Below are 14,138 nucleotides of genomic sequence, written 5' to 3' on the forward strand. Positions count from 1 at the left end.
GAGCCTATGCTCCGCAACAAGAGAAGCCACTGCAATGAGAAGCCTGTGCACCGCAACAAAGAGTAGCCCCCGCTCATTGCAACTAGAGAAAGCCCGCACGCAGCAACAAATACCCAATGCAGCCAAAAATAAAAGTAAATAAATTTATTTTTTAAAAAAAAAAAAGAGTCCCAGAGCCAGCAGTCCCACAGCACTGTCAGGCTAAGCTCCTCCACTCTGGATGCTCTCCTCTCTAGACCCACACACCCTGGACTCTGGCCAGCCAACTTCTAGGCCCACGTCGTCAATTTTCAGGGAGACTTGATGAAGAAATGTGAACGGTTTAGTAGAGAGACACTCCATTTCAGAAACAACTCCTAGTGTACTTGTTAGGGACAAGGTATCAGCACTTGTGTTCTTGGCATGAAGGGGATAAGAAACCCCGGTCTTGACCAAGAAAGAACGGGTAACTCTGTGTGTAAACACATGACATTTCATTATGTGTTGCATAAATATATCCCTTTCAAACACCCCTTTCTCCCACAAATCTTTACACAGTGCTCACCACATGGCAGAGACTATGCATAAAAAGATGAATAAGAGCCAGTACCAAAGAGCCCCTGGTGAGACAGAGACCTGCCTGGGGATGCAAATGGAGGACCGGCCAATTCGGGAACGATGAAAGTTGGGAAAAGGTCAGGAAAAGGGACATGGAAGACATCCTGGCCTGCAAACCATTATTCATAATAGTTAGTATCTGGGCCCATGTTCTAAACCCAGCTGCACAACCAAATACGGATTCCTGAATCTCACCTCCTGAAATCGAAACCTGGGTGGCAGGGCCCGAGATTCTGCACTCTTAAGTTCCCCAGGCGACTCTTGCACAGACTGTTTCGCACAGGTCTAGGGATGGGGTCCTGGAGCCACTGCTCCAGGATACAGGGATCCCGAGAACACTGAGGGGGCTGCAGGTGGTTCAGGGAGGGCTGAAGAGCCTCAGACTCTAAGCGAAAAGACTGGCGTTTACATTCACCCTCCAGCTCTTGCTAGCTGTGTAGACAAGGGCAAGTCACTCAGCCTCTCGGAACCCCTGTCCTCACCGGCAGGCTGGAAGGTACAGAGGTTCAGAGTCAGACTGCCTGGATGGAAATCCCAGCTCCACTGTTTCCCCGTGGGGTGACTTTGGGCAAGTCACTCGTGCCCTGTCTGTGCTGGAGCTTTCCTTCCTTATAACATCGAGCTATGAATATTATCCACTCAGAGGAGATGATCTACATAAGGCACTTAGCACAGCGGCTGATACCCGGCAATCGTGAACTGCTTATCTGCCATTATGATCACCATCCTCACCGTGGGATGGCGGTGTGGCCTTAGGATTTAGCCCAGTGCCCACCGACAGAAGGAGGGTTCCCCAGGACAGGAACAAACTTTATCAGAGTTTTAAAACATAGCTTTGATGTCTTTAATTACTAGGTAAAGTAGGCGTTCTCCAGTGAGCATTTGGGGTTGAGCTTTCTCCCAAGGATCCACAGCTGTTGAAGAGGCTAGCAGAATCAGCTCCTGAGTGGATGTGACTCAGACACCCAGAGCTAAAGGAAGCTGCTGAAGTAGGCAGCAGCCTGGCACAGGAGCAGTTCAGCCAGTCCCCTCGACTGACCCCAGCGCCCAGCCGCGCAAAGCCCTTCTCTTTCCCAGCCCCACACGAGTTACTCCTGACCCAGACGTCCACCCCTGTCCTTGACCCAGAATGTCCCATCATCTCCTGGCATCTGCTACCCACCTCAACCCACACTCCTGTCATTTGGGGAAAAGGTTGAAGAACTCCCCAGGCTGGAGCTCCGCAGGGTTTCAAGTAAAATCAACACCCATGTCCATACACCGATGAAATCAAACAAGAGGTCTCCTGCCCTTCACGGCCCAGAGCAGAGAACATTAGGGCAGCCACTTAGCACCCAGTTCGGGGCATGAGCACGAGCATGGAAGGCCTACAGCACTAAGACAAGGGGCTTCTCCAAGAGAATCGAGAAGTAGGTGGACTGGCACCAGCCTCTCTCCGACCTCCTCGACCACCCTTCTGGCCTCCCTCCCCATCTCACCCTCAATGCCCCTTTCGGTTTCTAGAGGATTCCAAGCTCTGTCCTGCTCAGAGGCCTTGAGATTGCTGCTTCCTCTCAGAGCCCTGTCCCTTAGGATCATCTCATCCTCCAGGCCTCACCTTCGAGGGCTCCATCTCAGAGAGGCCACCCCTGACGACCCCAACCCTTTTATTCTCTCACCGGAACCTGCACGTTCCCTCCAGAGAACTTCACCACGCTTGCGATGATTCCGCTTCGTGCTTATCTTGCCGACCATTGCACCTCCAGCACCCAGCAGAGCAGACAGCACAGAGTGAGTGAATGAAAGGACCAACAAAGGGAGGGGGCAGCGGTGACATCAAGGCCGGAGGAGGAGGCAACAGAAAGGCTCAGTTGGGGGAGGGAGGGAAGAGAAGAAATAGCGAGGCCAAAACAGAACAGAAGACAAAGTGCCTTTCTTGGGTCCTGGGTGGCCAGGGGGAGTTTTATTTCTTATTCTTTGCTTGGAGGCACTACACGGGTTCCACTCCATCCGTATCAAGTTGACTTGCTCCAGCGCTGAGGCCCCCTTCTCTGAAGCCACTACCATCACTGGCTGCCCCCCGACTGTCCAGCTGACCCCTGGGAAGAAACCTATGGGTTCTGAGCCGGGGCAGGATCCTGAAATTTCTCAAGCAGATGGTACCGGCTTCCAGCACTGAAGGAGTCCTGGCGATTATTTTAATTTGTTGTGTTTCTCTTTTGAATTCAGGAAATAGATGCAGGCAAACTAGCTACAAGCTATACTTGCAGGACTTCAATACCTGACAGTCTTGTGGCAATCTCCTTTTCAACCCAGGGCCCTCTAAGTCTTCATGAAATAAAGAAAGAAAGAAAATCTTCAGGGAGGAAGGAGGTGAACACAGTGGGGGCTGCTGTGTGATTAGGTGATGGACTACAGTGGTACCAGGGTGCCCAGAGGAGGCCATCTCACTGAGGGGACAGAAAAGAGATGTGAGCCAGGATGGCATCTAAGGAGGATCCTGCAGGACCACAGAGCAATACCACACAGGGAAGATGCAAGCTGTGTGTCCGCTAGATAAGGCCCTTCAAGGTACAGCCTGGTAATTGAAAACAAAATGAATGTGGGATTGCTACAAGACAGGCAGTAACAAAATACAGTGCTCCATCTTGATAAGTCACGAGAAATGAAGTTTTCTTAAGGGGCTGAAGTGGGGATGGCAGCATGTGGAAGCCAGTTCCCTCTGAGACCAAATTTATCTGCACCGCAGAACAAAGGTGATGACCGGGCATCCAACAAGTCTTTGTCCTCGTGGGCGTGATGCCTCCCTGAGTCGGGACCTGTGCGTGCGCCAGCTGGACAGGCTGAGCCACCCCCAACCTTGAACCGAACACCTCTGGCCCTGTGGCCCCCTTCAGCTGCTTTCCTCTTGCTTACCTTTCACAACCAACCTTCTCAAAGGAGTCTGTGGAGCGGTAACACTGATGGCCATAAGGAGGCCAGTAAGCCAGGCCCTTCCCCGGGCTCCTCCTGGTGGAAAGAGCTACATAACAGCTATGGCTCTTGTTCCAGCTATCTGTTTGGATTGCACCTGTTGTCATCAACATTGTCCTGGAAGGACTCAATTTCACTCCACGGAAACACATGCAAAGCTCTGGACCAAGCTGGACAAGCTGGCATCGGTAACTTTCTTCTAGCCCCAGAAGACATCAGGAAAGGGACAGAAGGAATGGGGGTTGGGAGGTTGCAACTGTTACTATAAACTTCACGGAGGCTCGCCAGCTGGGTCAGGCTTAAACGAGGGCACAACTGACACACATGAAGCCACCAAGATTCCCAGTCTGTGAGCTAAGTGTTCCCCATATCCCTTGCGTTATCGCAGAATCCTCAGGTGTCCAGCTTGGGGAGGGATGAGGCAGTGAGCCAGGTGTTCATCTGCATCTGGTCTAGTCCTGCTGTCTCCAGTGCCCTGGACCCCACCTGGCCTTCCTTCTGTATCATTTCACTCCACTCTTCCCAGGAGACCAATAACCTCCAGGTTCCTAACTCCAAAGGCCACATCTGCATCCTTACCTGGGTTGGCTCTCAGCTCCTTTCGGTCCCCTGACCACACCTTCCTTCCCGAATGCGTCCCTCCCTGTGGTTCCCATGACACTCTGGCTATGCCGATCCCAGTCAACTTCCTGCCTTTCTGGCACCTCCTCTGTCTCCTGTGAGCACTCCTCCTGCTTTTTATCCCTTCTATATTGTTGTTCCTTGGGGTTCTCTCCTAATTCTCTCTCACACCCAGTCTGCTCTCCCTGAAAGAGCACAGCAACCATCTACCCTGCTCCATGGCTTCAAATACCTCCTTCATGCTGATGGCTCCCAAATGTTTCTCCAGGCCCAACCTCACCACTGAGCTCCAAGCCCATCTGTCCAGTTACCTGCTGGTCCTCGTTCCAGGGACAATCCACAGGCAATATAACAGCGACCCAGGCCCTACACTTACCTCACCCTTTTTCTTCCCAAACCATCTCTTCTTTCCATGTTCCTGTCTAGTCACCCTGTAACTCTAGGAAGTTCATCACCTATAACTCCTTCTTTTCTCTGTCCCCCTACATCCAAACTCACCCTTCTCTCTACCCTCCAGTATCTGCCTTACCTGTCCCCCTCCCCACCAACCCATCCTAGTTTCTCCTCCGATCTACAGCAACTACCTCCTTACTGAGATCTTGCTGGGTTCAAGCTTAATCTCCCTCTGACCCACCTTCCAAACTGCCATCCTTATCTATAACTCGTACATGCATTGAGAACCCACTGTGTTCTGGGCACTATAAAAAAAATACTTTCACTCTGGGCATGTTCCTGGTGGCTGTAAATTCTAGAAAAGACATAAACAGACCACTAAAGTTAAATATGTTAAAACGGGAGTTATGTGGAGTGCTGTGAGAGTGTGGAAAGGAGACTGAAAAAGCCAATCGTGTCACTTCCTATCAACAACCTTCAGGGACTCCCCTGTAGATGCCCTCAACAGAGCTGCCAGTGGTGGTGTCATGACACACAGGAGAGGGGACCCATGATGAGGCATCCCAAGTAATTAGTTAGCCTATATTAGTGAAAACAATTAGGGCCCAAGAACAGGAGTTTTCAGACCATTATCTTTCTATACAGTAGAACAGATACGAGGCTGCCTGATAATAATAGCCCTGTTCCTTAGTTGCAATCTGAAGTGGAGGAAATACAATCCTATAAGGTGAGCAACATCCCAGACAAGTCCACAGGACATCCTGGGTCAGGCAGTCACTGTAGGAGAAAGGAAGGGAGCTGCTGGCCTTTCAGATACTCTCGCTATGGTGTCTAAGGGCCACATAACATGTCCAGCCCAGGTCCATCCATCTCACACCTGTCCCCAACTGGCTCCTTGTTCCAGCCATACCTGATCACTGTTTTCTGACTATACTCTGCTCCCAAGACTTTGGGACCTTTCTTAGATTGTTATGCCCTGCCTGAAATGCTGTTTCCACCATGTCTACCATACTTCAGGTCACAGATTACAGCCCAGGAACAAATGACCAACTGCTTCCCTCTTCAGGGCCTCCAGAGCCCCATCTGTCCGTGGTCTTCCTCCCCCATCCTCCATGATATCCAGAACATGGTGGGGCAGGGCTGGAGCCTGATCCTGCCCTGTCTACCCAGGGCTTACTTTAGCCTCTGGCAATGCATACAGCCCCACATGTATTTCCTGGGCAAACTAAGAACTCATTGTGGGGTCCACCTGCTGCAGAGCCAGGAGAAGCAAGTCTGCACAGGGCGAGAAGGGAGTTTTGAAAGGGCTTCCTGTGTATGTCCCCACTTTGCACCTAAGGACAGAATGTTCTAGGGTGTTTTTTAATCCTCTTCTCTCTTAGTTCCTCTGTTTTATCTTCCCACTTAGAAGCTGCAAAGGGCCAGGACCTGGCAGATGCAGAAGAAAGATTCCAACTCTTCCCGGCTATGTGACCTTGAGCAAGTTCTTTAACCTCTCTGAGCACTTCCGCTTCCGTAAATGAGAAACATTAAACATCCCACAAACGGGTTGGAAGAAGAAGGAGTAAGTTACCCTGTGCCTTAATGTGACATGCCCTTCCCTCCATCCCTCTGTTCTGCAATCCTCACTATGCAAAGGGACTGAGGGGGGGACGAGTCTTGTAGGAGAGCCTGGCACATGCGAAAGCTCATCAGAAGAGTATAAACAGAGCTCTCCAGACCTGAAGACCAGGGCATCGGAGTCCAATGTGATCTATTATTCACCCACCACGAGCAGCCAGTGCCCGTTGAGAATAAAGAGAAGCCTAGAGTTAGCCTAAGTTAGAGGGTTTCTCCCACTCCCGAGGTTGCCGTGTGGGGCTGTGCAGTCCCTAGCTTGGGCACAGCCAAATAAGGCCACGTGGGCTGGGACAGCTGCCTCTCAGGGCACTGAAGGGTTTAAGCAAGGAAGAAACACAATCTGACTTATACTTTGAAAACATGTCTCAGTATCCATCAACAGAAGAATGAACAAGTAAACTGTGTACACAATAGACCACCACCCAGAAGCTAAAGTGAATGAGCTAGAACTACATGAATCAACATGGACAAACCGCAAAGAAACGTTGAGATGCAAAAGCACAGTATGATACTGTAACGTGAGGTTTAGAACACACAAGAACAGGAGTACACATGTTTGCTTATGGATACCTATGTAGTAAAAACATACACACACAATGCAAAACATACAATGAGAAATTCAGTTACCTCTTGGGAGAAAAGAAGGGCATACTGAGGTCTTTACTAACAAATCTATGATTTTTTTTCTTTAAGTAAATGATCTGAAGCTGACACAGCTGTATTAAAGCTGGTAGGCAGATAGAGACATACATTTTTAAAAACTATGTTAGTTATAAAGAAGAAGGTGTCACTCTGATGGCTATGGGGCAAAGGGACTGGAGGGGGCAAGACAGGAAGCAGAGGGACCAACCAGGAGGTTACTGCCACAGTTCAGACAAGAGACGATGCGGGTGGAGAGCAGTGGAAATAACGTAAAATGGGCAGACTCAGCGCACGTCTTGGCAGTGATCCAACAGGCTTTGGGTATTGATGGGATGTTTAGGGTAGCTGGAGGTTGATGGATGGAGGGAGGCATTGTGATGTCCAGTTTCCTGGTTAAGCACGTGGATGGTAGAAACACTGAAGTTGGCAGAAAGCAATGGAGGAGAAACATCTGGTCAACCCAGGGACAGATCCAGAACCAATGGCCCCCAGCACCACTCCCCAGCAAATGAAGTGAGACAGACATCTCCCCAGACTCATAATGGTCTGTCACCATAGAATATCATGAGAATTCTTTTATAAGCTATGCCTGGCGCCTGGCTTTGATGAAATAACCCAATTAAGAAAGGGATGGAAGGACAGAGCTGAAGCCCCCAGTAAAATAAAGCAGCCGGTGCTTCATTCTGCCCTCAAACCTCTGGGTACAACCAGCAGAGAAAAATGGGAGGTCTGGATGGTGTCCATGAATACTTGATAGCTCAATATAGCTTTGGGGGTGCCAAACACTATGAAATATGGACAGCGTCTGGCTGCCCCTGAGAAGTTACATTAGCGGTAATAACATAGTAGGCTATAGGTACAGGGTGCTGGTAATTTATTTCCCCTTTAAGGATATGTTAGAAAAGGCAGATTTAATAGTGTGGAAATGAGAATGGGTGAGAGATGACATCGCAATTGTGTAGATAACCCATCAGGCTCTCCCAGCCCCCAGACGGCCCTAGATCTGCTCTCCTTTCTCATAGGCACCTCTGAGGCCCCCTGAGAAGCTTCTTCCTCCACCCCCACCCCACCCCCAAATGCGCACCCCATTCTGTTAGGCTGAATAGGAAAGTGCGTAATTGCTCATTTAATTCGCAAGCCGCCCAGGGTCTTGGTTTTTGTGTATCTGATACACCAATGTACCTGCTTCAGACTGAATATTCCTAGAAGCAGGGCTAGTGCCGAGGCCAGCCACTCTGCCCAGTAACACCCACAGATGAAAAAAGAGATGGCTGCAACAGCAACTTCTTTTCCCACATGTTTTAGCATCAATAACCCTTCTTTCATCAGCAAAGGGAGAGAAGTGGCATTGAAGACTTGGTCATTCACATTCGTTAAAAAAGGCATTAAGTATTGATTATACTGGGCACTGTGCCCAGCTCTCAGGGGGTTCTTGGTGCAGGGGACAGACAGACAAGTGAGTAGACAACAAAGAACTGTGGGAGAAAGGCGACAGCACAGGGAGACACAGTGTGCCCAAGGGAGCCCACTTCACAGCTGGGGAGGCTTCCCAACAGAAGCTGAGACATGAAGGACCAGAGAGCGTTATCCAAATGAAGGGAGTGGAAGAGTGTTTCAGGCGGAGGGAACAGCATGTGCAAGGCCCCAGGCGTAAGAGAACACGTGGCCTGTCAGCAGAACTGCAGCGATTCAGTCTTATCGGAGCAGAGAGTGGCGGGTGGCACATGCAGAGATGAGAGTGGCGGGGTGAGCAAAGGCACCGTCTTTGCTTTCCCCAGACTCAGCCCCGGGCCACCCTGTGCTGGGCAGAGAGAGACTTGTGGACGGCCCCGCCCTTCCTCCCCTCTCCCTCCTGGCTCCTGTCTTTCTTCCCACAGCCTCCCCTTCCCCCAGACCCTGATCCCTACACTGGGCCCCACTTGATTTCCCTCCAGGAAGGTGGCTCTCACCCCTCTGCCATAGAGCCTCTGCTGACCACTATCCGCCCAGGCCCAGAGAAAAAACAGGACTCAACAGAAAGTTTCCATCTGATCCCTCCACAAACACCACCTCTTGGGCCAGCAGTTACAGCCGCGTTTCTGGTCAGAGCCTTCTGTAAAGGATGCTGACACTGCGTACAGCAGCACAAGTGTCCCCGGTCCTGCCTGGTCAGGGTCAGCAGGTTTAGCCATAATGAAAACAAAATGCTAAGAGCAGCCTGCCCCCCTACACGGTCCGGACTCCCTCCACGTCCAGCGTGTAATTAGGAAGACAGAACAGCCTGGCAGCAGTCCGTGATTAAATTCACCATGCAGCAAAGGGGTCATACATCACTTCTTTTGTTTTCTTCTCGCTCTAACAATGTAAAATGATCCTCTTAAAAAACTGAAGTGAATAACCTGATCTGGCCTCTCCTTCACTGAAAGCATGCCCACTGCCTGTGCACAGGTTTCCAATACCCCTCTCTGAGTTTTAACTATACATCTTTCCAACTGTAATAATTCTGTCCACTCAGTGGTGTGGATTCCACGGAAGGTGATCTTCACAGGTACCACCCTGTCAAAGCTGCCTGATACAGGCAATTAGCAATTCACCTGAATTTCACAGACACATAAAACGGTAACTGTGCAGAGCTCTGGTTTTGTCTAACATCATTTAAAAAAAAAAAAAAGATATCTTAACAAAGCACATGGCTGACTGTGAAATTAGCTGAGAGCCAGCCCAAACATCACTATCACCCTCACAGGGCAGGAAGCAGAGAAGATGTGGGAGCTGGGGCGATGGATGAAGGATGGGGCCCAGGCATGGTGGCCACCTTATTTGGCCACAGGCTATCGCAGGCCAGCCTTGAGACTGGACAGCTGCCAGTGGGTGTGGCGTGACATGGGGGTGGCCCACATTTCCAGATGTGTCACCCAAACTATCCACTCCAAGGAAGGTGACTCAGCCCAGCCAGGTTCACCGCCCCCTAGAGTTGGAAATAAGAGAGAGTTACAAGTACATACTGGTTGGAAGCAGCAGGGGTGACATCTCTCCAGAGATGGCTGGTGTAGGCTATTCCAAGCCCAGGATGCAGATATAGTACTCTGGGTGGCAGTGAATGTGCAGGATTGTGTGTATGCCCCGTGATACTGTGATTTATAATAAGAAATAGCGTAGTTCTTATTCAACCCCATTCCTGGCACAGAGCTCCTAAAACCCTTGGAACTTCCTAAGTAATGAGAACAACAAAGGTATCTTTGTTATATTAAGGAGGTGACTTTTGGAAAACACCCTGGTTGCCCAGGGAACCAACTTTCAGTTCCCATCCCTGGAACTCCAGGGAGGGGGGCGGGGCGGGGCTGGGCGGGGCACAGACTGAGTTCAATCACACATGGTCAACGGCTTAATCACTCATGCCTATGTAATGAAGCTTCTCTAAAAACCCAAAAGGACGGGGATTTGGAGAGTTCCTGGGCTGGTGAACACAGGGATGTGCAGGGTGAGTGGCGCTCGTGGAGAGGAGCCTGCAAGCTCCTCCGCCTCCCCCCACAGCTTGCGCTGTGCATCTCTTCCATCTCACTGTTCCTGAGTTACAGCCTTTTATAACAAATCGGTAATCTAGTAAGCAAAAAGTTTCTGAGTTCTGTGGGTCACTCTAGCAAAGCAATTGAACCCAAGTTGGGGCCCATGGGAACCTCCAATCTATAGCTGGCTGATTAGAAGCCCAGGTGGCAACACGGACCTTAGTTACCTTAAGGTAACTAAGATGCCCCATGCCTGGGAAGTGGAAAAGAGAATTACTCTTTCAGGCCGTCCAAGGGCCCGAGTCCATCAAATTAACAAAATTAACATTTACTGTGTGTCCAACATAATACTAAGCGTTGTGAAGGATACTAAGAAATAGGAGTCTCAGAAACTCTCCTTTCCTCCCCATTATCTCATCAATCACGGCCTCAGTCCCTCCCACCCCCTCCCCACACTGAGTCCATCTCCCTGCAGGCAATCCCTCCTAGCCCAGCCTAAGGCTGGGAGAAACAATCTCCCACCTGCAGACCCCAAATCCCAGCCCTTCCTATCCAGCCAGTGGGCACGTTTCAGATCGCAAATCTGTCATCCAACCCTCCACATCCAGCTGAACACCTTTCAGTGGGCTCCCACTGCTGCTAGGGTAATGACAACACTCCTGAAGGTGCCCTGTATGGCCCTGTGGGGTCTGGCCCCAGCGAGATCTCTCTTCCGCATCTCCTGCCCCGACCCCTGGCTCTCTGCACCCTGGCCTTCCTTTAAACCCTCTTGCTTACCCCACTATCTGTGATGAGAGGGCATTTAAACATGCTGTTCCCTCTGGCTGCAATGCTTTTCCTCTCTGCTTTACTTATTCGGCTCCCTCAAGTCGCAGCTCCAATGCAACATCCACAGGGAAGCCTCCCCAGATCATTTCTAACTATGTCAAACCTTCCCTTTACAACCTGCTGGAGCTCTGGGTACCTAATGGGAACTTATCACTGTTTAAACACTACACTGACTTAGGTGATCATTTGATTACTACTGTGTGTCCTCCCTGAACTATAAGCTCCAGGACAGCAAGAGCCATGCTTGATTTTGTCATCGTTGTGTGGCCAGTACTCAACAGGGTGTCCCACATACACTATGAGTTTGGTGTATATTCATTGAGTTAAAGAATCTTGGCCCCCAGGGGCTTGCAAAAGCTGTCTAGTTCACGAGATGACCCACAACTAGCTTTGTGAAAACTGACATCCAGCAATGAAAATAACACAGCCACCCAAAAAAGCTGGAGGACCTGGGTGATGAGTATGACTCAAGCTGCCCTGTGACCTAAAGAGAATGTTTCAGGCAAGATACCCATGAGAGGACGATCACCTCCATCCTGACAACACAGTCAGGATCTTGGGTGCTTTGGACCACTTTGGGAAGCTCACTGATTCTGCAAAGCCCTCGGAACCCACCTAGGCATGTGTCTCTCCAATCGCACAACCGAAACTTACTCTGGTCCCTATACATGCTGGAGTTCCAAGGCCCATGGGCATCAACAGGAGAGACTGTCTTGAGCGACATACTGATGTCTGCTTGATTTTGGTCCACTAAAAAAAAAAAATGTTGCTCAACAAACACAGAAAGACCACGATACCCTGTAGGATGAGGCATGGGGGTTCCTGCTTAGAAAGGAAGCAGAATCACTTTGAATCCCAGCTCTGCTATGCACGACAAGCCACACACAAGCCACTGTGCCACTGCAGGTCAGTTTTCTCATGCATAGAGTCAGGATAAGAAACACGGTACCTACTGTCCAAGGCCGTTCTGAGGATTAACTAAGATAATATATGCAGCATGCCTGGCACAAAGTAGATACTCAAATTCCAGATTCCACTACAAGAGAAAAATCCTGATACTACTTCTCTACAAAAATAGACAAGCTTAAAAATAAAATTTGGGAACACATTGTATTCTTTAAAAAAAAAGTTTAAGATTCTTCTTTTCTGATGATCACAGCAATGCATTTTCATTGAGAGGTAATACGCAGGAGATGAGGACCCATTAAATGGATTCAAGTCTAGCACCAGTTCCTCACAGCTGTTTGGCCTTGGGCAAGGTACGTAACTTCCCAGAGTTCAGTCTCTACATCCATAAGAATGGAGATGGCGGTATCCTCCAGTTTATAGCCTAGTTGTAGCAATTAAATGAGATAATCTATGTGAAGTTCTTGATATAACACCTGACCCATGGAGAGGACTCAGTAAACACTATTTCAATCATCATCATCATCACTATTGTTGAGACTTTTTTAAGTCAGAAAGATACAAAATATGGGAAAGGTAAGATAATTTGAAATGCCACCATCCATAAATAAACATTTTAACATTTTAGTGTTCTTCTAATAATCACATCACTATTCTAATTTTACAAAATTTGGCTCATACAATATAAACTTTATTGTATTCTGATGTTTTCTGTCTCCTTATGTCCTAATTATTAAGAACATGACGTTAAAGTTTCTGTACTATTCCATCATGTGGTAGGACCAAAATTAATCCATCATAAAGTTTAACCAAATGTTGGTCTTATAAATAATGCTGCAATAAATGTCATTTATACATATGCATTTGTCCTCATTTCAAATTATTTCTTTCCGACATACTCTTAAAGGATGAATTACTGTTTAACAGAGTAATTTTTTTTTCTATTCTCAGTACTGTGTATGATTAATTGCTTTCCAGAATTCATATGGTGCCTAGCAGAATACTTAACCCACTGAAGGGCTGGACAAAGAGCTGTCAAAAGGAGAGAAAAGAATAAGCAGTCTTTTTAAAAAATATAGTCTAAAAACAGAAGAAAGATTGTATCTTTATTTTATATTTCTTTGAATGTCAATGAAGTTAAACATTTTTTCATGCTGTGTATATTTCTTCTATGAAACTTTATGTATTTGTCCATCTTGTAAAGTTTTAGCATTTTTATTAATGTGTAAGTGCTTTTTATATATTAAAGCTATCATCTCTTTGACTTACTTGTGGTAATATTTTTCTTAATTTGCTTTGTGGTTTGTTTTTGACCCAGATCATATTTTAACTTTAGTGTAGTCAAAATTTCTGGTTTTACTTTTAAGGTCTAGGGTTCTTAGGTTAGATGCGAATTCAACCATGACTTCGTTTTTTATGTGTTCTCATTTTTTTATACATAACTCTTCTGAATAAATACTTAACAATATGACTAAATGTGTTTGAGTGATTTATATGTGAGAACTACCTATCTTAAAGTATTTTGCAAAATCTCCCAGCACCATCAGTAAAATAATCCTTTTTTTTTTTTTTTTTTTTGCTGTACGCGGGCCTCTCACTGTTGTGGCCTCTCCCATTGCGGAGCACAGGCTCCGGACACGCAGGCTTAGCGGCCATGGCTCATGGGCCCAGCCGCTCCGCGGCATGTGGGATCTTCCCAGACCGGGGCACAAACCCGTGTCCCCTGCATCAGCAGGCAGACTCTCAACCACTGCGCCACCAGGGAAGCCCAAAATAATCCTTTTTGTACTGTTGCTGTAATCATACGCCAAAGACCTTCCGATGACTATGAGGGTTTATTTTTGACTTGTGAATTCCCGTCCACTGTTCTGTCCATTGATTTTTACATCATTCACACTGAACTCTTAAGGGGGAAAAAACTCATCTTCCTCAGAGCCTGAGTCGGTGGATCCTGTGAGATGATGACCCAGAGGACCTGAGTTGCTGCCGTCTTCCTGCAGACAACCGCCACCTGTCACAGAACCAGCCTGGGCATAGTATGAAGACCCCGTGCTGTGGAAAAATGTGGTCAGCCTGACACATGTCTCTGCTTTG

General features: G+C 48.2%; 1 protein-coding gene across 4 annotated transcripts in view; it reads right to left on the minus strand.

The window, feature by feature from the left end:
• The window catches only part of SPOCK1 (SPARC (osteonectin), cwcv and kazal like domains proteoglycan 1), a 558,971-nt gene that overhangs the window by 209,910 nt on the left and 334,923 nt on the right, over positions 1-14,138 (minus strand). Inside the window, exon 1 of one of the 4 annotated variants that reach the window (XM_060296244.1) lies at positions 2,256-2,346. The exons of the other annotated variants lie outside the window; for them this stretch is intronic. Coding sequence (XP_060152227.1) covers positions 2,256-2,331 — 76 coding nt within the window. The 5' untranslated portion in view covers positions 2,332-2,346. Of the gene's footprint in view, positions 1-2,255; positions 2,347-14,138 lie in introns of those variants that run through there. 4 annotated transcript variants of the gene reach the window in all.

Source organism: Globicephala melas, chromosome 3 (assembly GCF_963455315.2).
Source record: "Globicephala melas chromosome 3, mGloMel1.2, whole genome shotgun sequence".
NCBI classification, from domain to species: Eukaryota; Metazoa; Chordata; class Mammalia; order Artiodactyla; family Delphinidae; genus Globicephala; species Globicephala melas.